The sequence below is a fragment of the Gouania willdenowi genome, chromosome 3 (genome assembly GCF_900634775.1).
Source record: "Gouania willdenowi chromosome 3, fGouWil2.1, whole genome shotgun sequence".
Taxonomy (NCBI): Eukaryota; Metazoa; Chordata; class Actinopteri; order Blenniiformes; family Gobiesocidae; genus Gouania; species Gouania willdenowi.
In genome coordinates this window covers 28,199,301-28,226,898 of record NC_041046.1, presented here as the reverse complement: position 1 = coordinate 28,226,898, position 27,598 = coordinate 28,199,301, and the positions used below count along the sequence as shown (strand labels likewise).

The 27,598-nt window shown below is 36.8% G+C and overlaps 2 protein-coding genes across 5 annotated transcripts in view; one reads left to right on the top strand and one right to left on the bottom strand.

Annotated features, from left to right (window-relative positions):
• Window positions 1-16,216, bottom strand: part of ampd3a (adenosine monophosphate deaminase 3a) — a 66,010-nt gene extending 49,794 nt beyond the window's left edge. Inside the window, exon 1 of one of the 3 annotated variants that reach the window (XM_028476704.1) lies at window positions 16,103-16,216. The gene's annotated coding sequence lies outside the window, so the exon portion shown is untranslated. The remainder of the gene's footprint in view (window positions 1-16,102) is intronic. The other 2 variants (XM_028476723.1, XM_028476712.1) reach the window with 2 other exon arrangements.
• The window catches only part of sbf2 (SET binding factor 2), a 113,377-nt gene that overhangs the window by 18,671 nt on the left and 67,108 nt on the right, over window positions 1-27,598 (top strand). For both annotated transcript variants that reach the window (XM_028476642.1, XM_028476634.1), the window contains exons 2-6: window positions 2,954-3,039; window positions 21,310-21,447; window positions 26,502-26,639; window positions 26,957-27,067; window positions 27,423-27,528. In XM_028476642.1, coding sequence (XP_028332443.1) covers window positions 2,954-3,039; window positions 21,310-21,447; window positions 26,502-26,639; window positions 26,957-27,067; window positions 27,423-27,528 — 579 coding nt within the window. The remainder of the gene's footprint in view (window positions 1-2,953; window positions 3,040-21,309; window positions 21,448-26,501; window positions 26,640-26,956; window positions 27,068-27,422; window positions 27,529-27,598) is intronic.

Sequence of the window (27,598 nt, the reverse complement as noted above, 5' to 3'; positions counted from 1 at the left end):
GATGTAATGATTAATCGTAAGGCAGTTAAAAATCGATTCATAGGTATCACGGTTCACATCAATACTCTGGAAATTGAATTGCAGTCCTTTTTTTAAACAGCAGATATATTTATCCTTCTCGTCCTAAAGTGTAGGCGGCGGGCAGAATCTGCTACTACTTTCTTTCTGGTTGCCTTCTGCTCTTAAACATGTTCATAAATGATTCCATACCCCTTTAGCACCAAAAGAATATCTGTAATATTACGTGAATATCTGTAAAAGTCATATTTTTCTATTAGCTCTGTCTGCTAGCGCATAGCATCTCTTCTTCACTGCTAGATAAGCTGCATGCCAACCAACCACTGTGGTACCAGCGCCCTCTGCTGGTCCAAACAAATATCTGACGTAAATACAGTGCTGTTTTAAAGTCCAATTGTTAAGGCACAAAATACATTTTCAGTTGCACTTTTAAAAAGAAAAGGAACTATTATGTAGTTTTGCATTGTTTACTATAGAACCAGAATTTAAATTAATAAACTTCTTCTTCATTTGTATTATTCCTTTATTTCATTCAAGATTTATTTTTAGTTAAATTTTATTGTTTTGAATAGTTTATCAAGGGATTCTTTTGACAATGAAAAATAAAAGGAAAATAATGCAATATTTTTCAGCATCATTTGTCTACAGTCCCATTTTGTAAAATAAATCATGAGACAATCGTATCGTGCACCCAGTATCGTGAATCGTATCGGGAGTTGAGTGAATCGTTACATCCCTATTGGTATCATATCGGAAGTGAAAAAGTTGTATTGGGACATCCCTATTAGAAAGTGAAGCATTTCTAGAGATGTTTTTGATAATTCCAGGTCGTAGTTTAATGTGAAAGTCAAGAGTTGTATTGAGCTTAAAGGTATTGTAGACTATGTTTAGCTTCCAGGTGGATCATCAAGACTATTGGTCCTCCTAATTGTCAATCATATTTACGAAAGGCTGTCGTACGTGCCCGTGCCCGGTGCGCACCGGGTCCTTTGAAAATGGATTTTCACTTACCGGTGGCGAGTCTGACATAGTGGGAAAAGTGCAAATCTTCTTTTGTAAGGTAAGCTTGTATGACCGATGTCCACACCAACTTGTAAACAGAGCTGTGCACGAGGAAAACAGGGCTCGTGCACGCTCTCCCGCACACGTAGGCGTTGCACATGCGTTTTTCAAAATGTGGAGAGGGCGTTTCTTTTTTAAACATCGTCCACAATACCTTTAACATCTGTTTTCCGATTTGTTGTTAAAGAGGATTCAAGGGACTCTTCTCTTATGTCTATACCTTTAAAGTCTAACGTTACATCGTGATGTCCATTGAGTTTTCAACCAAGACATAGCCTTACTCAGCACTCAGAGCCTTAGCATAATTAATTAGTCATTTTTCTCCAGATATCTGGTCTTCTGAGTCATGCTGACAGCAGGCTTGAGGTACTTGGTGCCAAAGGACTTCATGTCATGTTGGTAACATGTAGCAGCTCATTCTCTTATTAGGACATTCTACCTCCCTGGTGCATCGCCTCATCTGACCTTTGACCAGAAAGAAACACAGGGTTGCCATTAGAAGTGATTAGAGTGTTTGACTGAGTGATGTGTTGACTATGGAACAGCTACAATGCTAGAAATTGGCAAGAAGAATACCTTTTGTAATGAAAAAAATCTGAAAAGATGACAGAAATGTTTAAGCTTTAAGCTATTTTTTATCCATTAATTAATTTGCAATAGCTGTGCAGTTTGTGTTATGAATTTGGTAACACGATATTGTTCCCTGTAAATGTGTGGTTGAATGTGTTGCAATTTTCACACAAAATCTTGCTTTATTTTGTAGAACGCCGAGATTCACCTTCTGAAATTAAAGTAGACATACGACAAGGACTAAACTCTCACATAATTGTTTTGGGACAGAATTCCTGCTTTCTGCCATCTCTGTACTAGTAAAACGGGTGGCTGAATGTCTAGCAAGTGTAGGAAACTGACGGACAAAATATCACACTACTGATCTTGCCTGATTACGCAAGACATTGGCGAATTGGAGAAAATGTATGCTTTTTGCACTGAAAAACAGTGGTGTTTTTTCATCTAAATAAATACATTCTTGTATTTAACTTTACTCTGCCTCTCGTCATTTTTGTCATTAACTTTCAGCTAGGTCATAAAAAAACAACCTCAGTTGTGCCAATAGCACACTACTATTATTGTGCTTTTACAATCAAGGCAAACCATGTCTAGTTGTATACAAGATTTTTGACATCTCAGCTAAACAAATACCCCAAGCTGCAGCTATCATCTAAATAAATGTATTAGTCAGGGCATAGATTTGTATTTGAGTGCATGAACAAATACTCACGTGCCTGAGTTTCATTAGTATTGGTTTAATGAGTAACAAGAATTCTACTCAGTGTCTCTTACATTTTTTTTTTCGGTGGAGACAACATTTACTGGATTTTAAAATAACTTTTGCATGAAGTCAGTGCTTTAGTTGAGGCATTGCGACAAAGTGCATATTAAGAAACGCACTCAAAAAGGCTGTTTTTGGCATGTTCTGTGAAAGGGAATCTTTTCTATAATTAGATTAGTTTGATTTTATTAGCTTTCAACATTGCTAAGTAAGTATGTTTCAGTCATATATCAACTCTTAAATATGCCTTTTTTTTTTTTGCTCTAATGTTTGCAAAAAATTTATTGCATCTAATTTAGACCTGAGTTGTGTAAGTACTGGGCTATCGGGGATTTATTGAAGGACTCTGAGGGAGTTATTTTACTGGAAACAATGGCAAATCTGCGTGGCTTCTTTTAAATCTGCTGTTGATCAATACATGTTTTTGACTTTTAGATAATGTGTCTCGAGTCAAATTTAAAATTCTGAAAATTCTTTTCACCATTGTTGGACTTCTGTCTGTGATGCCCTGACAAAGAAAAATTCCCTTTTTATCTCTAGGTTCAGGAGAAGGATGCGGAAAGATCATTCAACGATTTCCTAAGCAAGATTGGGAGGGAACTGCTTTTCATCAAGGGGTGGAGATGGTGAGTGATGGCCTCCTAGAACTTACTATAACCCCAACGTAATGTATCGTCTAAATTTCAAATGTTTCATATATTAACCACCTGTAAGAATAAGTGTTAAAATCACACATATAGTAGATATAAGTCAAAGTGGTTACATCCCTCATGGAATATTTGGTGATGAGTCAGCTCTAAATTAATTGAGTAATGTTCTATTAATATTTTAGCCATTAATGTTTCTTATTATTATTTTGTTTCATTTTAATCACTTTCTCAAGTGCATTTTCAACCATGTGAACATATACTAATTCACTCATGGATTTTTACATTACTCCTGGCCTACTGTCTGGATCGTACTGTATTTGGTCTTTTGCATCTACTTGAGTTTGAAAAAATGAAAGAATTTTGCCTTCCAATTCCCTCCCTCTCTATCGGGTGACTATGAGCTGTGTGAAGATGGGGGTTTGTTGTCTTTTCATGGCCACCAAATGAATGGATACTTTCTTATCAGAAATTGGAGAAACTGTCAAATTCAGTATAATATGAGTTTTACATTAATTAGAGCAAGCACGCTTTATTTAAATAAGCAGAATGATTTGGCTAACTGAACAGAAACATGATTATACACTCAACAATTTTGTTGGTCTTCTGTACTTGATTTTCCTAATCAAGGTTCACAGGATGCAAAATGGAAGTTGGGTACATCTTGGAAAGTTAGTCTAGGCCATCAGTCCACTGAAGGACTTCACATTAGACATATTTATTACTCAAATACATTTTAAGATATAAAACTTTGTAGAACATGCAAACAACTCCAAAAAAACTTTTTAGCTTGAGGTAGCAAAGCTACACAAGAAATCCTTCAAGTTTAACTGGTTTATACTTTAATCTGTTTGTCTTTTTAATGCTTCCATTAAAAGGTAATCTTTATCCTCTGTTTAGGATGGTTTCAGATATTACCAACAGACAAAATGTTGTTTTTAAATAACAAAAAAAGGAGAATCGTCATACCACGAGTAAAGGTATCAGTCCAGGTTCAAATGCTTTGTTTTCACAAACCACAGTAATGGAAATGCTAAATGTATTTTGTTTTTGTTTTTTGTTTTTTTACAGAAAATAGCACTGACCCTTTAAGGCCAGAAATTCTAAAATAATGATGCTGTGACGAGTTTAGAGTAGGCCTGTAGCAGATTGAAGCGCAGATCGAACTTAAGCTTTTCATAATTCAAAGTAATACATGCCAGTGCTAAAGCAGGTGTAGAGGCCAAGAAGTTGTGTAATTTGCGTCACATCAAAGCCAAGACAAATGTAGAGAGCCAAAGTAAACAAAAGGCATTCCTTAACATACTAATGAAGTCACTTTGTATTGCTTATTGGTAATTACATTTAATAGATTTGAGAGATGGGACATAAATCCTCTCTATATTTTTCCTGGAGGGATGATTTGTTAATAAAAAAATATTCCCTTTCTGATAGCCAAAAGTTTTCATGGTCCCAGATGAACTTTTTGGATTGTATTGAGGCAGTTGGGGAGATACCACTATTGCCTGGCTTCTGTTTATGAAACAGTATTTATAAGACAGTCAGGGACAGGCAAGGCTGTTATTTCCAGCTAAAATTGGACTTATTGCGTGCAATCCATTTGAATGGCTTACATGCGTCTTCCTGTGCAATTCATTAAGTCTGTTGGTGGCCAACAAAAATGCGTTGTTTAGGAGTTACTGCTGAGTGATGAGCAGTGATGGGTCATTGGGTCAAGCATGGTGCTCCTAAAGGCAAATAAACAACTCTTGCAATCGCACAGTCATAGAAAAAGCATAGAAATGAAAGATGACAACTCATTACTGCAGTGCAGAACAACCCTATCCCGCCTGCATACAAAAAATGACGAGATGAACATTAATTATCAGGAAACCTCACATCATTTAGTTCATGTCATTGAATCCTTTAGTTTGCCAAGATTGTTAATATTGTTTTGTTTTTTTGCCAACTTCAGAACAAATATGGTGCATGTTGCACCCTCGACTAAAAAAAGGATATGTACCCCCGAGACTGATATTGTTGTATAAGGAAACCTTTGGTCTCTGTGAGGAACTCTCACGACTGACCCTAGGGGGTTCCATTTTCACGTCATCATCCCACAAGTATGCGTTTAAATTTAGAAACAGTGCAACAATTTTAGCGTAATCTATCAGTTTAGTGTTCCCAGATGACATCAAGGACCAGCATACCATTGTTTGTCATGCTTATGTGTTCCTCTCCCTTCTTCGGTGTTTCATATTTATGTGTCCTCCATGACCGAAATTGAGACACATTGCTGTCTCTGCCGTGCAAAGAAAGCATGTAGAATGACGTTTTTATTAGAAGGAACTGAATTCGATCTGAATCCTGAGGATAATTGTAATGCAAATATTGTTCTGAGTTTTTTTTTTTTTTTTTTTTTGGCAAGACCCACACATTTGTTGAACTGAAGGTCAAATAACTTTTGTCATACAGCTGTTTATACAATAACGTTTGCTGTATTCTTTATGAAAAATGTGAAATAGGATATTGCAGCAATAGGGAATATGATGTTCTGTTTGCTGAGGTGTGTGACAATATTTAGATGTCACATTAGTAACATTCCAACTTTGAAGCTTGAATAAAGAACTTAGTGTAAACATGGTATATAATGGACACAAGCAATTAGCATTTGGGCTCAGTTTTAGACTGGTATGCAAGCCATTATTATTTACAGACTTGTATTTACTCCATGAAGAAGAAAAGTCTTTCACAAACACTTTGATGCACATCTGTAGAAAACAGTAGATGAAGCTGAGCACGAAAAGTATGTTGTGGTCACAACAGGCCCCCAGCAAACTAAATAACCACAGATGAGGAATGCACCAAAAAAAAAAAAAAGCCGTTTACAAGTTGTGCTTGGAAAAATGTGTTTTCAATCTTTCCAGTCAAGTGATGATGATAGGAACCAGCTCAAATCCTCATCTGGTATGGATGAGCCAGCTCTGTGGGTGAAGGTCAGAACTTGGTGCACACTGGTACATTTCAATCAGTTTGTCTTGCTGTACTGAAGGCATCCTTTTTGTGGAGAGAGATTACGAGGACATGTAAAGAGGTCTTAGTACTCCGTAGTGTCTCGGACACAAGTTTGTGCTCTTGTGGCCAATCAGATTTTCAGATTTTGAGGATGTTACGATTTTACCTTCAATGATTGTTGGTGTAGCCCAGGGGTCGACAACCTTTAACATCATAATAATGGACACTTTCTGATGTAAAACACAATTAGTAATTGTAATGTTGTGCAACTTTGGGAGCTCTGTGCCAAATTTTTTAAAGTTGAACACGTTTACATCGAGGTCGTTGATGAGTAGGTTCAAGTTCTGCTTGTATTTTGATTAAACTGGTGATGACTGCTGCGGACAACTGTTCACTCCAGGGTTCTGTTTCTAGGCCCGGTATGACTAAGAAGTGTCTAAATGATGGATTTTTTTCATTGGACTCAAAACTTCTAGTGGGAGCAGAAATGCACTGTAACCCTCAAATAACATTGTAGGAGAAATGTTGAACATTTTCTGGTGCATGATACAAATGAAATTTTTAGCAACATGAGTCAGCAGCCATCAACTAAGATGTTAATCTAGTTCCCCAACAGTAAAGTTGGGCAATAGACTAAAACCAAAAAAAATGATCCTCTCTTGGTCTACTTTTAGCTCCTTTAATCATTCCTATACATCAACAATTACGAGCTGACACAATATTAGTTTGGGCTGGCACTGAAAAGTAGTAAAAGGTCAGCTGAGTTTTTAAACAGCCTGTAATACTTAACCTCCTCATAGACTTTAGGATACACACTGAAAACCTCATCCGTACTGAAGCGCTGTCTGTGTGGTTGCCTGCGTTCGTTTTCCTTTTTTTTGTTTCACTTTGTAAACATCAATATTGGGTATGATAGGCATTCAGGGACCTTTTCCCCTTGAGGTCAAACACATTCCTCCACACCACAAAGTTCAGCTGAACACGGGGGTCAGATCATTACATCGCCTGCAGACAGTGTTGTGTCCACACACTCATTCCTTATTCCTGCGGTCTCCTCTGCAGGCATCGTTCCCAGCAGGAAAACAAAACGTTCTCAAACATCAAGTAGTCGCCTTTGATCATGGTCTTAACATGACATATAACATATAGAAACAAGACTTTACATTGAGGAGATAAGAAACCTTTTGTGTTAATAGATTTTTCATATATTTGAAGCAATTTTGACAATCCTAATATCTATATAGGTTTTTTCTGTTTTAAGGGTGTACTCCTTACCTAACATAAATGTGGATAAAATTAAATCTAAAACACATTTTTTTCTTCATCAGACAAAATCTTGACAGTTTTTGACAATGCCTTTAACCTTGAGGACTGTGTTTTATATATAAGTTACAGTTCTTTTAGAGCTGAATTTATAAGTTCTCACAGTACCTGTATCAGTTTTTCCGGTGGGTATTCAAATGTTCTCCTACCAGCTTTGCAACTTTTATGTTTAAAACATATCAGTTGAGACTACTTGTGAATTGTTTCAAGTGTGTGTAATGTTCACTATGAAAAAAAGCCCTGTAGTCTGTAGTTTAAGACTTCAGCAGAAAGCACCTTAAAGGTTTGGTTAAGGCAAAGATTTGACACTGATTCTGTGATGGCTCTTCTTGACGCATTTCTCAGTTTGTTTTCAAAGTTTTTAGGTGACCTGTCCTCACCTTCAAAGGTTTGCAGCATTTTTGTTGAACTGTAATAATTCTACAGTGAATAAAGCAAACAGACAGTATGTGGTGTGGGTTTCTGTCCCACTCTGTCAGCAAGGGAGGAAGAGCTATTTTTCTCACCACATACCAGGCCGGTCATTTCCCTTTTTGTTCATCTACTCAATCAGTCTTATGTTTGAAACTGTTATTATCGCTAAAAGACATTTACACAAATAGGCTCATGGTAACCTAAGAATCAAGCTAAAATTAAAGTGTAAGGTGATGCTGATCTATTGATGGACCTTCAGCAAGATAAAATACATTAGCACCACTGGTTATTTTCATCTGCTGGTATAAAAAAAGTAGATTTAGAGCAGCTGCATAAGTGTTCAATACATTGATCTAATGCAATGGTACTGCCTTACCAGACTATGAAGTGCGTGCTGGTGGATGTCTTATATCTATTTATACAAGCAAGGAACATCTGTGTGTGTGTGCGTGTGTGTTTGTGGAGTGAATATCTCCCCGACGCAGTGTCTGATCGACCTGAAACTTTGTCAACGGCATGCGCATACCTCGAGTGTGTGCAACAGTAATTAGGTCATGACCAATCCACACTGTAGAACTCCTGTCAAACATTGTTTTAGAACACTGATGATGTCAGTGTTCTATTCTATGCTAATGCTGAGCTAATGCTGTGCGATGCTGTCTTTCTATACACGATAACTTGAAAAATTATGAACGGATTTTGATTCAATTTTCAAAAAATGTTGAAATGGGGTCAAGGGCCAGCTGGTTAAATTTTGGTTATGTTCTGGCTACCAAAAGAAAATATATACTGTAGATATATATATCCCAGGGCTCGAGACTGCGACCAAAATGGTCGCACACGTCCCACAGAGTGCATCTTTTTCTCTCTCGCTCCGTGCAGCGGGTGAGGAGTTGGTGCGCGCTCACGCAACTTGGCTGCGGGGAATGCAACGGTGAATGCGCCGAGTATAAACACCAATGTGCTCCTTTGGAGTGCATGCGGTCCGTGAACGGAGCCAGGCATAACGAGCCCTTCACTGAGAGCGCACTCACATTGAGGGCAGCAGTAAAAAGGAAAAACGTGCCGAGCGCAGTAATAGAGCGTACACGCTCATCAGAATCAGCATGGAGGGACCAGAACTGATGATTTATGATACCAGGCCAGATGTTCAGCTGTGGTTCTCCCAGAGCAGGGGTCTGCAACCTGCAGTTCTGGGGCCTCATATGGCTCTTTGACTCTTATGCAATGGCTCCTTATAGATTTAAAAAAAACTATTGAAATAAATAGTTGTTTTTTTTTTTTTACAGAGGCTATTAATGATTCATGACAAATAAAATCAAGATATAACAATTTGTTAACCTAAAATAAATCAGGTTGTGCAATGACTCAGCACCTTCCTACTTTACCTCCTGCAACATTTATAGACCATTAACTTTAAGTTTTAAATCCCTGGTAAGATAACTAAACCAACAAAAACACTATCCTAGAAGAAAATAGATATTTTAATTGTGTGGGAACAGATTCATTTAACTCCCATGTGCCAGTTAAATATGCTTACTTTATGTGTGGGAAGAAATGAGCAATTGGCATGTGTTGATCACATGATTGTGTGTTATCAAATTCAAGTTACCTTTTGTAGCCTTTCAAATACATTAACTAAAAAATGTTTTTTATTATATAACATTGTGTTCACGTAAACTGAGATTCATAAAAATTTGAAGAGGCAAGATACGGTTTTATTTCTTGATGTCAATTTATTTTATTTTATTTTGAACTGCTTCTAAGTTTCCATTTACATGATCAATATAAATTAAATCAAACATTATTCTATATAATTTTAACTGTATATAATTTAATTCACTGTATTGTCTTCATTGAGAAGGTGTTTTTCCGGCTCCAGGAGGACTTTAATCCAGGTGAGATGAGGTTAAATGGTTCCTTGTAGAGTAAAGGTTTCAGACCCCTGACCAGGGGAAGAGGGTTAGGAGACCCCACTATATGAGCTGGACCATCTGAATTGAATTCCATGGGGTGAAGCAATGCAGATGCTAAGTTGGTTATGCTACTGTTAACTTAATTCAAGTACAGCCTTTCTGCAAAATATAAAAACAGAATACATGTAACCTGTTGTTATGCTTTGCTGTTATTTAAAAAAAAAAAAATTGTTACGTCTTCTTTTAAAATGATATAAAATAAATGATCAGTTATTTCAGCCACTGCTTTTTGCAGAGAAACTTAATATTGTCACTAAAACCTGAAGTCATTGTCAATCTTTACTTCACACAAAACTACGGTACGCCAGTTAAGTCAACGATTCATCAGCACGCATGGATATTCTACTTTTCATGTACTGACAAATAGCCAGTTTTGATTATAATAAAACATCTGGACTAATGCATTCTGTTTTGATATGGGGTGCATTTTGGAAGGATGAGGTTTTTATTGTGATTTAATATTTTATTTCATCCGAAGTGTCTTTTATTCAATCTGTGTTGCATTTGTTTTGGACATTTTGATAGTTCTGGTTAGTTTGGGATAAAGAATTTAAAGGAAGTCAGATTGCCCTTTGTTAATTCACAAATATTATGTATGCATGTGCATCGCTCTGAGCTCTGATGGATCAAGTGACAAAGCAGCTATTGCTTTGACTGCATGGTTCAATAGGAACTACATTTACCAGCTACACTCACTATATTGTTTAGTGATGAACTTGTACACAAATTGACTTTATATTTTACAAAAAAAAAACCTGTTTGAAAATAGAGGGCTTTCTGTACATGCCAGCTTTATTTGTCTATACAAATTTATGTACCTCAGTGCTATTTACTGCAAACGATGATGGAATAGGAAATGTCTGTAATTGCCTAAAACAATATTACTTGTTTTCTTCTAATGATTTCTGGGCACAGCTTTCTCATGTGAAGGAATGTGACATTACCATCAGTGTCATTGCTCTTGAGTACAGCAATGACTTTGTTCATCCTCTAACTTTTCCCCTAAATCCCTGTTGCAATGAAGACCATGGCTTCCTCTTCTAGATAGGATGCTAAAGTTATTCCAGAAATGTGTAAACTGCTTGTGTCATGTGTTTACGTATACAGAGGAGTGGAAAACAAATTGACTCATGTTAACAGAAAATCATCAGTTTTGAAGGTTTAAACCGTAAATTGAAACCTCACTGCAGTAAAACCTGAGCCTCTGGGCTTCAGTCGACATTTAAGAAGGGCTCGGTCTTTCACTGCATTGATGTGGTTTCTTTCGTTCAGTCATCGTAATAAGCAAATCATGACAAAGCTTAAGTTAGGTTTTCACAATCAGCAGCCCATCTTAGTCACACCAAGACAGCTAGCCAAACCACTGAGCAACTAAACTATGCAGACTAATCAAATCCCCCAATGGGCTGACATAAGTGGCCATCAGTTGACGTGTCACAGGGCACGTTGTTCTTCTGATGTTTTTAAAATATGAGAGAAAAGCTAAACACTGCATTCCGAATAGCAGGAAGTCATTCCAGCCAACGGGAGAATGGGATCACATGTTTGTCAGGAAGATCTACGGATGAGTAATCAATGCTCTATGGGGCAGTGAAACTAAACACATCAGGAAACAAAGCATGGGGTTTTAACTCAGCAGGACTTTCAATGATGAAATACCCTGTGAGCTAACCAGGAAACAGGAATACACAGGATGATGTCAAGTCGCTATGCACGACAAAGCACAAACCCATTTACCCTCTGCATCAAAAGCCGTAAAAACGATACAGGAGCCTTACATTTCTATAGTACACAATCAAAATAATAGCTATGAATGTCGTTGAGATACGATACCACTGTATGAACAAAACTCAAAATCCATGATACGCAGTAATCTGTTGCAGCCAGGTGCCTGACAAAGCCCTGTATTAACACATCGGAGCCAGGTGATGATGTCCTAAAACAAACGGTTTGGGATGCTGGAGCTGCTGCCGGTGCGTTTCCTTCTTTAAAATTCAAAGAGCAGCCTGGCTCCAGACGTTTCTGCTCTGCTACTGGTGAATACCACAGCAGCTAGTAAAAGTGTGCGGAGCGTTGCTGAGAAAAAGGCTTGTGGCTGGTGACATAACTTGTAATTGTAGTTTGTCGGTGTATTTCCCCCTCATCTGATCTCTTTAATTAAGAGAAAACTTTGTAAACTTGACTTTTGTGGTGTGACATGAGCCAAAAGCTTCAACTTGAGTGTTGAAGATAATGCACGCAATGAATATGTTTACAAAGCAGTAGGACAGATTTTTTAAAAACATGATTGTAAAATAATGTAGCTCTGTTATTCTGTTTGAGTTCTCTGATTTCAGGAGCACTACATGCATGCATCAATTAAGTTGCATTGTCACGGTGAAAGGCTACATGTGGCTTTGTTCTCGCAGAGCTTGTCTTTGTCTAAGGTTGCTCAGACATATGGTTTCCTTCTGGACATCCTCGCCTTTCAAGGACGTTTCATGTCACTGAGGAAAGTCTTCAATAAAAACTGCTCTAACTATTGGCAGCACTGCTAAAAGGTTAATTTGCCAGAACCAAGCTTTTATGGCAACCCTACTGCTGCAATTATCATCTAAATATCTAAATATGCTGTGAGTATAGATTTGCATATAACTTTGGATGGCGGATGTGAGGTCGGACATCATGGTTCAACTACGTCACTGCTAACCTCCATTGCTGTTTAGGAAATCTGTCAAATATGGAATGTTTCTGGCTGAAGGCCAAGTACACCCTTTCATCATATAGGCATGCATTATTATTGTTATTATCTATAGCAAGGTAGCTCTGCTATCAGTTGCATAGAGGAAAAAAGATATTTATTTTTATAATATGCTGTTGTAGGTCAAACATCAAACATGTTGGCCATTATTAGGCAATATCTGTTTTTGTTTATTGTATATCTTGAATGGAAAAGAGCAAAAACTCAATTTTATCGAAGAAGTGCCATTTTTTGTCTTAATCATACATTTAAAGATTATGAGAAAAGGATTTTGCTGATTTATAAATAGATTTCAAACAGAGCTCACTTTGTTTTGAATGGGCCCTCTCTAAGAGCAGAAGTGAGACCCCTCACTGCCCCGATCTCCCTGCCCCCTCCCCTAAAGCATGTGGAGGAAGCACCTGTCTTGCAGTCATTATCTCCACTGTGCTCTAAAGTGCTCCTAGCCTGACGCAGGATGGCCATTGTGCTCCTGTGTAGCCTCAGAACAAAGATGTTTACCCACTTTTTCATGCATCCTTGTGCTCTGAAATGTGTTCCTAAAGTTTGCTTTTGCTTTTTTACAACAGCTGTGTTATCGGTATCAGCTGATAGCTAATGAAGGCTGCAGCTGATTCCATGTGACATCAGGATAACAGTGACCATATTTCAATCAATAAATCAATCAATACTGTATTTGTAAAGCGCTTTTCATACGAAAAAAATAATAATACAGCTCCAAGTGCTATACAAGGTTAAAAACTGCAAAATTCTGTTGACTTGAGGGTGAAAGGACTACTCATAGGCCATTTTACTTTTTAGCCCTATTGTTAGGCCTTTCAATAAATTCCTCTTCATAATTTGAGCTTCTTTGTAAGTTTTCACCTTCAACACTTAAAGTATATTCTTTTTTTTTAAACTCTCTCCCCCCTACTTTTTTTGTGAAAGATGATACCTAACGAACAAGACATCACAGTGATAGCAACCAAAACTCATGAACGGAGCAAAATAGAAAAGTGGACATATGGCCTTTGGGAAAATACTTTTTGTTTTCCAACTGCAAGTCGTAAGAGTTCATAAAAACCTATCTCACTATGACAACATCATTGAACATCATTTTTCCCTGCCGTCACTAAAGCATTTTTTTCCTTTCTTCTTTTTAACAGAAACATAACCAGACTTTTACAATAGTGGCCACCTTAGTTAAAAAAAAACAAAAAAAAAACAGATATATATATATATATATATGCTGTAACTGTAAGGGTTTTATGAATCTGAAATAATACAGATCGATCTGTATGGGAACTATTCAGAGAACAGCTTATTTTGAATGTAAATCCCCTTCTATCTCTGTGTAAGCTTTTAATACCGGGAGTTGCTGATAAGAAAGCAAAACAAGGACAAGAATAGACCTTACATTGGGTAATAATAATGTTTTTTACAACTGTGAGTAAGTCAAAGTATTTATTCAGTCTATCAGCCTGATAAAGTTAATACAAATATAGTGCATTGCAAGTTTTTAGTGTATATCTAATTTAATTTTTTGTTTTGTTTTGTACTTATCAATTTTTCAAGTTTGCATGTTCTCCTTTAGGAAAGAATCAATGAATGAGTCAGGTTTTTTTTAAGTTCAACATGATGGACTGACTGCATGCAGACATGTTTTCGGTTTGTTTCTGTGCATTTGCCTCAAAGTGGGGGGAAAATGGTGTGTATAAGTTATGAATAGTTGTGAGACATTGTCCTTGTTGCTATCCTGTTGCTAAAAATTCATGTGCATTCCTTCGCTGGCATTACATTTTCAACACACATGGTATCAATGAAGCTTGTGGTGTTTCGGCTCAGTGCTGTTTGCAATATATACACAATAGACTCTTCTCTGTCTGACTCGACATTTTTTTTTATTTACTGTGGTTCATCATAGCCTTCTAAGAAAATCTGTCTCAAAGTTGAACCATGTGGGTGTTAAATTGCACATGGAAATCGGCTAATAAAACCAGGAGTGTTGGTGCTGGTCAGCTATGAAGTTGAGTTTTTGTTTTGCAACAAGCACTTTGACGCTTTTTTCATCATCATATTCATCATGTTGATGTTTATGGCTTTTTTCATCAGTGCTGACGTTGAGTAATGAGCATTGAGAGGGGCTTGAAGTAAACATGTATGTTTGTGCACCTAAACACGCAGCTGGAGCGACTGTCCTTTGGTTCTTTTTTTCCACCGCTCATCCTGCAAACCTGATAACGCTAGAATTGTAAGCAGGCAGCACGCCACTGACCCCTTCACCTCCCAGTTAACTGCTCCCTCCTCCTTGGCCCTTGACACCTCGCACCTCACTTTCCGTCATTGTGTTGTCTTCCTGGCATGCAACTCCTGCACATGAATGGGAAAAGCAAATGCGGAGGAAAGGGAATGATGGGGAGTACATGGTGTAGCGCACATCTGGGGATGGCTTCTTCCTCACCACAAAGTTTTGGCACTGACTTTATCTTACAGCTCAGCCTTTTCCTCCTAAAGATTAGAAAGCTTTTTTTTTTTACGGTAGTGTTTCCTTTCAGTAGCACCTGTTCTAATATTAGTCTTATTTTTAGTTAGCAGGATTTGCAAGTTTGTAAATTGTTAGGCCTTATGTCTTCCATGAAGCCCCTCATTCACAAATACTTAAGTTGTCACATTACTTGAATTTTAGACATTTGTTTTAATGGTAATGGTTGCATTTCGACACAAAAGCTGATAAAAACGCGAGAAAACAACTCATAGGTTGTGCCAACCAAAACCTGTCAATAAGAACATAAAAACACTGTTTTTTTGTTGATGGTAGTCAGTTCACACACATTTGTTACTGCAAAGAAAAAGATTTTAAAAAGTAGGGGGTTCCAACTTTTCCAACTTTTAAACAATAGATATTGAAACATTCTGTATTGGCCATGACCGATATTGATTTGATACGATATCAGCACAAATCATACTTACTTTTGTAACTTATTTTGTACTGTGGAATGTTAGAAACGGTTTGATCCAGAGATCAATAGTCAGCAACAATAGGTAAGAGGAAAAACCAACTCATTTTTTTATTAACTAATAGGTTATTTTAACCTTAAACAATAAATGAAAAATAATCAAGAAACCCTAAAAAAAAATCCAATAAAAACAATGGATATCATATCGGAGATTATATTGTAAATTTCCCCGATAAGGATCAATAAATATTTTTTGCTAATATCAGACTGATATCAATATTGGATTGGGACACCCTTCCTAAAAAAAATGTCTTGTTTAATTTGGTTGAATAACTGAAGCAAATGATGAAAGAACACCTTTCTAAAAAGGAATTTGCTGTACCAAGCTGATTTGTGATGACAGGACCTCTTTTATAACCACTCACAGCCTGGAGGACTATCAAAGGTTGTGGCCTAATAAAAACACTGTATTCATTTTTTTGTAGTCGTATTTAGTTTTTGTAACACCTCAAAGAAAACAAGGATTTCTTGCTAGTTAGTTTGCCTGAGTCATCCTTTATAATGGCTACTGCCCCAGTTAAATCTGGCCAGGGCCGGCCTGAGCAGCCATTAATGCCCTGTTACATTGTAAGAATGCAAGCCTGACTTTTTTTATTTACCGTACTTTGCTGCGGCTCCAAAAGTGTTCAGCCGTGGCGATGCTTAGCAGGTCAGGTTGTGTATTCAGTGTCAGGCATGCCGTGCTACAGCACATGATGCAGCAAAGAGGGTTTAGTGGGAGGGCAACAGTTTCGTCAGCTTTGGTTGAAGTAAAACAAGTGTGTCCAGGACTTCGTCTGTCACTTGACTAAAGTCTATTTTAGGAACAGGAGCCATCCTTTCTCCCTGCTCCCTGTCTGTAGTTGTGTGTACGTGTACCGTCTAAAGGTTATGTTTCCTACATTTTGACCTTTGCACCTATTAAAGTGAATGTCTTTGTCAACCAATAGATGAATAATGTGCTGTATAGCTTGTGTCTGTCAGAGCTTTGTCTTGTTCTCCTTCCAGGTTTTTTCTAGTGACCTTTCCTTTGAAGAGCTTCTGATTTTTTTGTGATCATGAAAAAAGGCCAGAAGTTACGGAATTCAATTCCTGAAACAAAAATGGCAATATTGTTAATTTTTTTCTAATTAAAGCTTGGGTAGGCGACTTTCTCCAGATACACTTTTTAAGTTTTTGGTTGAAATTGTCTTTATGTCCTGACAGAAATTAAGATCTTATGTGCTCTGAAAAAGGAACGAAGAAAATCCATGAACTGAAGCAGCTGTAAACCTGTAATAACTTTGACCAATGGAAAAAAAACTACTTGTTTTTTTAACCAATCACGTCTCCCTGTCTCCTTGCTTGTTCTCGACCCCTCATATGCACTAGCTCACACTGAAAGCTCGTCACCGCTGACAGAGTTAAAACAGAGTTTTTGGTCACGTTTTTTAACATATATAATGGTAAAGTTTATTGTTTACTTACTGCTGAATGAGACATGAGACAACTTAGTTTCTACACAATACAAACGATGAGCTGAGGTCCTCTTTAGCAGCTGCTGTGCACGTGCATGTGAGTGAGACGAAGCACAGAGGGGAGGGGCGAGGAGGTTAAAGGTTAATGGCGGATTCGGTGGGGATTGCCGTACAGCGGACAGAGGAGCAAAACCGGATCGGAGCTGTGGCGCAGCGGAGACTTATCCAGTGGAAACCCCCGGTTAGGGTTATGATCTAGGCAATCAGGCTTTTAAGATAGATTAGGTGGTAACGCTCTACTTAAAGTTTTATACAAAAGGACCACATTACGCTGTCATTATCCGTCATTAGCAATGTAAGAATAACGTGTCATGAAGGCTGTCATTAAATGTTGTTCTAAATTATGACACCTTTGGAGCTATGTTGGCATTTTTTGGGTTAGGTGGAGGGATCTACAGTAGTGGAGTTAGGTTGGGTTAGGGTAACAAATGACAATTGGCCTTAATGCCACCTTATTCTTGCTAATGATTGGTGTCGTGTCATAATAATGACAGGGTAATATGACAGCCTAATGTATACAAATTCAAGGAACGTCTTAAAGATTTGGTTGTAAGCTCTATTTGCTACAATAAATCCTCCTTAAGTGTACACAATAAGCAACAGGCTTAAACATCACCTCTTTATTGCTTGTTAGTGAGGACGCGTATCAAAAGTGTAACCATCTGTCTGCATCTGTTGTTGACCGCATTTCACAATTCATTTTACATTTGGTTGCAAATGGTTTGAATTTAACATTAACATAAATATTTTGCCCTGCCAAGTCTTTTGTAAGTTGGAGAAATGTAGGACAGGCTGTGCAGTCTTAAACTTTTTCATCGAGAGCCAAATGGCAAACTTTGCATAGGAACACATTTTTCTCAGTTACTGAAACTCAGAAACAGAAGTTGCATAACAGTAGACTCAACAACCTCACACAGGGTTCTTTGAAAAAAAAAAAAAAAATTCACCTACAACCCCCGAAGTTTAAGGGTATTGAACGTTTTTATTTAATTCAGCACCATTACACCTAAAATAGGTCTTGCTAGGTGCATTGCACTGAAAAGGGAAAAGTTCTCCAAATATTGGACTGGCTGAAGTGTTTTTCAACCTGTGTCTGCTGTTCAGTGTCTCTGCAGACCTACAGATGAGATAATGGACTAAAAGAAATGCTCAATAAATATTTTAAAGCTTTGCTTCATTGTTGCACCATCATTCTTCTTAGTATGTTCTGTGTAAAAATATATTAAATACTGATGTCACACACACACACACACACACACACAGAGGATGTTTTATCTCCTGTGATCTTTTGAGCTTCGTGCTCCCAAATGTGTTTATCTCTTCTCTGACAACAATGAATGGCATAGTTGGAATAGTTTAGGATGGGATCACAGCTCCACGCACTTGTCCTTGGATCCTGTCTGGCCTGAGTGTGCATGCAAACACACAACCACAAACCTTTCCACAATGCAGGTTTTCCAAATTTCCTGTTAAGTATTGTATTCAATTATAAAACTGTCGCATCCTGACCCAAACCAGATTGAACAAGTGAAACAAACACACACACACACACACACACACACACACACACACACACACACACACCTTCCTTAGTTCCTCCAATCATTCTCACCTGCCATTGAAAATTGTTCATGGTTGAGCAAAGCATCTACAGGTCAGCTCATTTTTTAGCCACAGTTTATCATCAGAAGCTTGTAACGTATTGCTGCGTGTAGTGTACACGTACCATTTTGGAAATGTTTTAAAAAATGTTGATGAGAAATGTTTATTCTGTGATAAATTAATAAATGTTTTGACCTGATTAATTTACGTATTGGTTCCAAGTAGTACTCTTACACAGGGTTCTGAGTCACTGGTTTGGAGAACCCTTCTCTAGAAGGGTTCGGAAAGGTATGTTAGCGGTCACTCTCATTTGTCGGTACTCGGTAGGAGTAAAACTCATAGCAAGTGTTTTCATCTTAGCATACATTTTTCCCCCTTGTTCTCTATGATACTTTTGTCTTTTTTTAGGGGTGTCCCGATCCGATATTGATTTCGGACATCGGTCCGATATCAGCCAGAAAACGAATATCTAAAATCATCGATATAAGCTCTTCGACAAAATGTTCTGTTTCAGCGCTTCTATCCATAGGTGACTGTGGTTCACACTTTAACAAAGTAGGTGGTGGTAATGCACCTTAACGTTGGTGCTGGTCTTATTATTTTTTTTAATTATTTTGTTCAATTGTAGAATACTGTACTGTAGATATTATGTTGAAGGTTAAAATATGCAGCCAATTGGTTAATAATAAATTGGTCAGTTTTTCTCATCCCGAGTGTTGTTGACTATTGTTCTCTGAGTAACATCACTTGATCAAGCCTTTTCTAACATTCCACACTACAAAATAAGTAATAAAAGTATTTATGATTCATGCTGATAATCGTATCGCATCAACATCGGTATCGGCCGAAACACAAGGTTGCAATATCTGTATCATATCGGTAGTGAAATAGTAGTATCGGGGCATCCCTGTCTTTTTATTGTTTCAACTTTTTTCTTACTCATAAGTACTTTTATCCTTGAGAAAATTGATATTATTGATAAATGTGTTTGTCCGAAAATTGTTGGGGCATGGCTGGATTTGCAATTCTTTTCCATGTAGAGTTCATTCATTTAAACTCTCAATCAGTTTCGGTACATGTCCCATTTTAAAGTAATCTATTGCCAATTCTAACAACAACAAAAATGTGCATTCATTTTCCAAATTCACTAAACTATAATCAGTAATCACATTTGCTGATTACTGGGTATTTTCCAACTGTTTGTATTTATTGTATTTCCTTTCACGTAATAGAAGTGTGCACTGTCCTTCATGACCTTCAAGAAGAAAATAAATTGTACTTGTGCCACGTCCTGCCTTCTTGGTGACACTATACTGTGACGGGACATCCTGTTCATGCTGTTTTTATGGGCATTGACAGTAAGCCAAACCTGTTGCAGTAATAGTGATACCATGTTTGTTTTATTTTGAAACGTTTTACAAGCAGCATGTCTTCAGGGACGCATTATGATACGTGCTTTACTCAGTGAACTGAGACATTAATTACTTCCTTCTTGTAGAATTACCAGTCTTTAATACAAATTAAAACCTGTTTCTGATGCTCTCAATAGAGGACGCACACAATGCATTGCAAACCTCAGTCATTGGAAACACTAAACGAAGAAAAGTAAGTGACTAATCATAAATACAAAGAAGACCAATAAAAGGCCAATGTTTAGATGGCAGACAAGCTATCGGCTGCATCTCTTTCAGGAATCATTTCAAACTTAAATTCATTGCTTAAAAATCCCATGTGATTTGGCACTTGCATACATTTTAAACTACCTGTAATAATTCCATTAATTTGTACTTAAAGGCTGTCCTTGAGTGGTGACTCCCAAGAAGGAACAATTAGGGCATTTTTTTTGTATAAAAATATCGGAAAATGTTATTTTGGCATAGTATACATTTTCCCCAAGTGAATGAAAATGTCATTTCTTTACTCTGAAATCATAGTATCTAGGAATAACCTTTGAAGAATTTGGGAGAACACCAGTGGCACCAACCTTTAGAATTGGCTGAATGAGCTGGCCAATATAGTACTTATGCAAAAGCATAGATTTGTAAACTCTGGTGATCTACATGAATGGGAAAAACATGGAAGCCCAATTTAGACTTTATCAATGTTCAGAATTGAAATAAACTGGGAAAAGAGTAAAATATATATATATATATATATATATATATATATATTTTTTTTTTTTTTTTTTTTATTTTTATCTCTTCTGTATTATGTCAATATATAAAGAGAATAATCAACTCTTCCCCACTCTTCCGTTTTCTACCTTGAATCTCTCCTCCCTGCTCACTTCCCCCCACCCCCCCATCCCCCTCACCCAGGTGTAACACTGCCCTATCTTTTTATATTCTCCCTTTAATCAAGTGTTTCTTACCCTTTCTTATGGAGGGCTGGTGATGGTCACAATTATGCAATAAAATAAATTCATTTATTTAATTGCAATAACAAAACATGCATTGCTGTCTAAAAAAGATTGCACTTCTTGTAGTGTTGACCTTTGACAACATGTGCAGACAAAGAGAAAAAAAAGAAAAAGATTTGTATCTATATCTGAACTTAATAAAAATATTTAAATAAAAAAAGAATTTGGGAGAACACAGGTAAATGTACCAACAAATCATGCTTAGTAATGCCTTACAATCACACTACTGTGTACATACTATCCACCTCGCTAAGAGTTTTGTGTTTTTTTTGTTTTTGTTTATGTCCAGTTCTGCCAGCCTGGCGGTTGGAGGCTGTCCAGGGACAGGAAAACACCAACCTTCTTCACTGTGGTGCTGACCGACATTGACTCGGACCGACATTATTGCTCGTGCCTCACGTTCTTTGAGGCTGAGGTCAATCTGCAGGTGAGGATTTTAAATTCAATTTAACACTCCTTACATAGTATTTAGGAGAGTTACTGTATAGTCATAAATGATAACATTAATACAGTTTTGCTCAAAGGAATCTAAAGATTTTAAGCAAATCTAAATCCATCTGTGAACTACGGGCTGCAAACTCCTGCTGTTAGAGCTGTAACCAGAAGGTCAGAATGATAATTGTAAGATTTGTTGACTCGGATAAGCATTTTGACTGCTGGAATGTCGTGGCTGTTTACATTTTAGGATCTTTGTTACCTTAAGCATCTTATAACTTAAAGGAATTCCAGTCTTGTGCTTGATGTCGCCCTAAAAATTCATGTGAAACTCAGAAACGCCTCCCTGCTTGGAGCATATAAACTTAGAGTTTGCAGAGTAATTTTTTTATGAGGGAGTGGGTGATCCTTTGGTCCCCTCCAGCAAATTTATTTTCACTCCCCCATGCATATACGCAGTTGTTTTATTGCATTGTAGTGGTCACAGCACAAATGTTGAAAACTCCCATAACTTTTCAATTACAACAGAAAATGCTGAGATGGATTTCTTTATTTATATATATATATATATATATATATATATATATATATATATATATATATATATATATATATATATATATATATATATATAACCTTACAAGGACCTTGGTACAGTTTCTCTTTGCCAATAACTCACAGAACACCATTCTAAGTAATACTCCGACTAAAATTTTACATCCTTTCTCATGTTCAGAGCAGTCTTCGATCACATTCCAGTCAGATTGATAAGATGTTTTTGTAGATTTGGAAATTATCACGTCAATGGAATCACCACTTAAACTGCACTTAAATCTAAAACTTTAACAGCTTGTTTTAAAAATAAAGAAATGCTGAAAATAAAAGCCATTAGCTCTTTATTTGCTTGTTTGTATCAATTCTTTCAACTTAAAACATGGCTAAATGACATAAACTTCACTAAACACAAGGCAATACTTTAAAAACTGGCATTAAATGAAGATAATATTACAACCCTTTACTTCCTAAGCTGTTACATTTGGGCTCTAAAGCCATGGCCTCTGATTAAGGAGGGTTCAGCAAAAAATAGCTAACCCATACATCATTTAATCAAAGAGCTACAGACATGAAATGAGCTCCTCATACCAGCTCATCCTTTTTGACCAACATAAATGTTGGCAATTGGAAAAAAAATCTTAAAAAAACTTGACCTGAACGCGTGGATTCTTTGCCTGCATTACATACTGTAATCCTTGGACTGAAACAATAAATGTTTAAATGTGACGGGATCCTCATTCATATCAGTTTCTCACCTTTTGGCCCAGGCTCACAATAATCATTGGATCAGGCTATATTAGGCCTGGGTCACACAATAATGTTCCTGCAAAACAAACGCATGCATTCCAGTTTTCACTCTTTATCAACAAAGATCTACCTAAAACGTGAGTGTGTTTTAGCAGTGTCCAGACAGGCGCCTCAGGAAAGTGTTTTGTTTCATAATTGAACCAAATCCTCACAATAATGCAGAAATGTGACTCTCATCTGAATGAGTTATTTTGATCTCATTGACCACAGATGGTGAACTTAAGGCATGTTTTTGCTGCCCTGAGAAATGTAGCAACTTGTGATCAGGGTTTTACTTTGGAATGAGTGCAGAGAAGCTGCTACAGTATATCTGTCAGTGTTTCCTGTCTCAGTGGAGGAAATATCTGTATTTAACGTCGTTGTACCCTCACTGGGTTTGGGCGGTATCCAAATTTTTATACCGTCTCCTTATTTTACCACAGTATACGGTAATACTGACTAATTAAAAAATATGACGTAAGGCTCAGGGTGTGCGTTTACATCGAACATGCGTGTGTATGTCTGGCTATCGGAGCCGAGTGACAGCAATTTTTTGTTTGTCTGTTCACATCAAAATGTGACCTGTATCAGACTCCAGTGTGAATGGTTAGTGGCTCCAATCTGACCCGCATGTGCATTGTCACGTTTGTCTTAAAGTTTCTGTGTGTGTGTAGCGGAGCCAGAGAATGAATGAGCAGGTGCAGAGGAAGACAAGGAAAAAGAAAAAGAGAGACAAATATTTTTGTTTTGGCTTTTTGTGGCGCTGATCTGCTTTTAAACAGACCATTTAAGAACCCGACAAAGCAAAAGTTAAACCTACAGGTCAGACAGACATTAGGTATTTATATCAGAGCCCGACCTGAAACCGACAATTAAAAACAATTTTTTTCCGCATACAAATGACACATTTACGTTTGTTTTAGTAGTAAGCCTGCTTTTATTAACTGACAGCTGTCAACATCGGTTCAGCGCAGGGGGAAACCAGCACATCAAACACACACAGGTGCACAGTGTGCCCGCAGCGCCAGAGACAGTTGATCTACTTACATATTCCACGTATCGAATATAAGAATAATCAATGTTCTTGTGCAGAAAAAGGATTGATTCAATAGTGGGTGCTTGTGCGTCAAACTTGTCTTAATTCGTTCCCTCTCTGCTCTGAGGACAGCGCACTGCACTGACAGCTGAAGCACACTTTTTTTTTTTTTTTTTACAGCCAGCACTAACTTAAACAACTGTTGCTGGACATAGATTCATGTAATACTGTATTACCACCCAAGCCTAACCCTCACCCATTTTTTGTCTACCGTTAAAGTGTGATTTTTCAGTATTTTTGTGGCCTAAACTTGTGCTAATTTTAGTTTATTTTTTTATTTTTCCCCAATAATACAGTAGACTACATGTGATGCACTCTCTCTTTAGGAATTTAGCAAATTTCATCACCTGTTGTCTTGTTTATATCCCCAGCCTAGCCAATTAATCGTTCAAGCTATAATGTATAACTAATGTATTAACTTTTTTGCTCCGTGAACGTTTGGTGGCTCTGTGTTATGTGCATTATAAGCTGACACTATAGAAACAGCATTTGTAGAAGTGCACTATAGGTCATTGGCTTTTTTGAGTTATTCATGTTTCCTGTTTTCGGTTTGAGCAACTGGGCCATTCCATAACAATTAAACAAATGCCCCACACACTTCAGTCTCAAAAAAAAATTCTGAAATGTTTACCAATTGTTCCGTGAATATTCAGTAGGCACACTGTACATTTTTTGTTTGATCAGATTAATAGTTTTTGAGATATGGCCAATTTAGTGAGGGGGGTTTTGCGCTTCCTTATTTTTTTTTCATTTTCAGCTTTTAATATCTCAGGAACTACATCAAATAGAAAACTTTGCTATAGTAATACAGCTCCACCTATTCTCTCAGAATATACAAAAAGATCTGCTATTCATCCAATCTGGTGGACATGCCAGCCCCTCAAAATCAAAATAAGGTTTATCAAGGTTTTAGGCTCAAACATGTTTGGGCCTTGAGTAAACAACTTTGCATATGCCTCAGCTTCCTGTAACTGTATCAGCTTTAAGCTATGTACATAGACTATTAAAATCACTTACGATTAGTCAGATGTATGCATTGGTTCTTGGATGACAGTCTCTTGACCTCTGAAAAAATACTTTTTTTTACTATTTTCATTGGCCCATAATTGCATGTTGGAATGTAGGAAAATAAATAATTTTTTAGTATAAAGGTTACTCTTTCTTGGATATGAAACAGTTTTTCTTCATGCAACTTCATAGTTTTTATCTTGGACCCCAACTTTGGGTTATTTCACCACTCGCGAATATTAAAAATCCTTTACATGAGGCCATTGTAGCTTGCTTCTGTGTCTTATAATCATTTGTTGTTTATTAGTTTTTCACCTGTAACATAAAAACTACAATAACTAAAAATATTTTTTTTATACAATGTTTAGAATAAAATGTTTATTTTTAAAACATAATACTTTCTATAATTTCTCATGTTCTACTTTTTTTTTTTCTCTTTTTTTCATTAAATTGGTCATATCTCAAAAACTATTCATCTGATCAAACTAAAAATGTACAGTGTGCCTATTGAATAGTCACCAAACAATTGATAAACATTTTGAAACCAAATTATTTGCGATGTCCGGAATTTTTTTTTTAAATGACTTGGAATGACCCAACTGTATTTTTTACTTTTTTTTTACATTGTATTCCTGAAATAGTTTGTTCAGGTTTGCTTTTACTTAATAGTGGCTTCACGGTTTTTATGGCTTATGAATTAATAATTTCATTCTTTATTTTAATTTAGTAAATTAGTGTTTTGCTTCCCTGTCTTATGTATCATATCTGTATTATATTTTAAGGTATTAAATTGAAAAATCTGTTTTTGTATCAAAGAGAAAAATTGATTTTTAGTATTGTTTAGTAATTAGTACATTATGATATTGATTTGATATATGTGGCAGAAGATGAATGGTTGAAAGAAAATCACCATATATCATGAATCAGTTTTTCCCCCCGTGACCCTGAATAGATATCAGTTATCGGCAGATATTAGCTTACTGCATTTCTTTATAATTCCCAACATCGGCTTTAAAATCCCATATCAGTCATGCGTTACTGCAATTATCAACTATAGCCATCTAGTAGTGCTTTATTCAAAATAGTTTAAATAGTACATTTCATGAATCTATTATGCATTGAAGTGTTTGACTAGGAGCGACCTTGCTATTCCAGTATAACCATTTTGTGTATTGAGCCTTTTACACAGCTGTTTCTGCTTCACTTAATGACTGTGTTTCAGGCTACATATGAAGCTAATGATCAATAGCAGCTCTTTTGTTTGATTAATTATTAATAGGCCTACACCTGACCATGGGTGAATTTACTGGCAAAAACAATTAAAGATGGTTTCAAAGCAAATAGTGATGACATGAAACTCATCAAACTGATAAAAAAAAAAAAAAGAATGAGAAAAAAAAAAGAACTGTGCCATGTTTGTTTCTTCTGATTAAAAAAACAAGAATGTTAAGTTGAAGTTCACCACATACAGTGTCTGCACTTTAAAAGCAGGTGCTCAGCAGCTTTGTCCAGCTTATTAGAGTTAATAATTTACACAGCTCAGCTCTTTTTTTTTTTTTCGAAACCTCTTCTCGAAGTACCCTCTTTTTGTGATGTTTCAGGGATCAAAGAGTATAGAGGTAGATGGAGATGAAGATGAGGAGGCGGAGGAGGACGATGGTCTGATCCAGCCAGCTCAAGTTTTTGCACCAAAGAGCCTCATCCTCGTGTCCAGGCTGGATTATCCAGAAATATTTCGGGTAATAAAATGTGATTGAAACGTCTATCTTTGGAAAGAAACTCTTGTTCGTGAATGTTAACTCATGTTTCAATCTTGTAGATACTAATCTATTTTACACTGTTGACTGTGCTAAACATTCATTCACGTTACTAAAGTAAATCAAACATGAAACATAAAAACCTCTTATCTTTTCATTTTAGTCAGGACTTCACTTATAAACAGCACAAACTATAAACGGCACAGGCCAATGTGACCTCAAAGACCTTCACATAAATTGCTCACTGTAGTTAAGCGCATTACTTTGTATTTTGAGTTGTGTTTTGCTTGTCCTCACAGGGTTGCTTGGGCCTGATCTACACTGTGTACATTGATAGCCTGAATTTTCCTTTAGAGGGTTTGGTGGCCAATCTTTTTACATTCCTGGTTCCAGTTGCAGGTGGATCACAGGTACGTTTTATACACTCCACACAGCTCCATGAGGCTACAGTAAACAATTGCTAACAATTAGAATAGAAAAATGTGATTGTATTAGCCGGGTTTCAACACATTGTGGACAGTCGCTTACACATTTTTACAAAAAAGAAGCCAAGTTGAAATATTTTGACTAAAAGGTCAAGAGTTGAATAAGAATCAATTACCAACACTTCTTCATTCCCAAAAAATATTGTTTTCTTCAGAAAAAAAGTTGTTTTTGGGTTTAGTTACTCTTTAAGTCTTTAAGCACAGGTCCATTAATCGTAACAGGACTATTTTCCAATGACTGCTTTTGTGACCTTTTACCACTCATGTTCTTTTCTTGCAGAAACTGTTTAGCCTGGGAGCTGGGGACCGGCAGCTCATCCAAACTCCCCTTAATGACACACTGCCTGTCACGTCCAAGAGTGTTGCTTTGCTCTTTCAGCAGTTGGGTGCGTCCACTTAATAAATCCCAATATATAATTGTAGCTAATAACCATATCTTTTCTTTTTAACTGACAA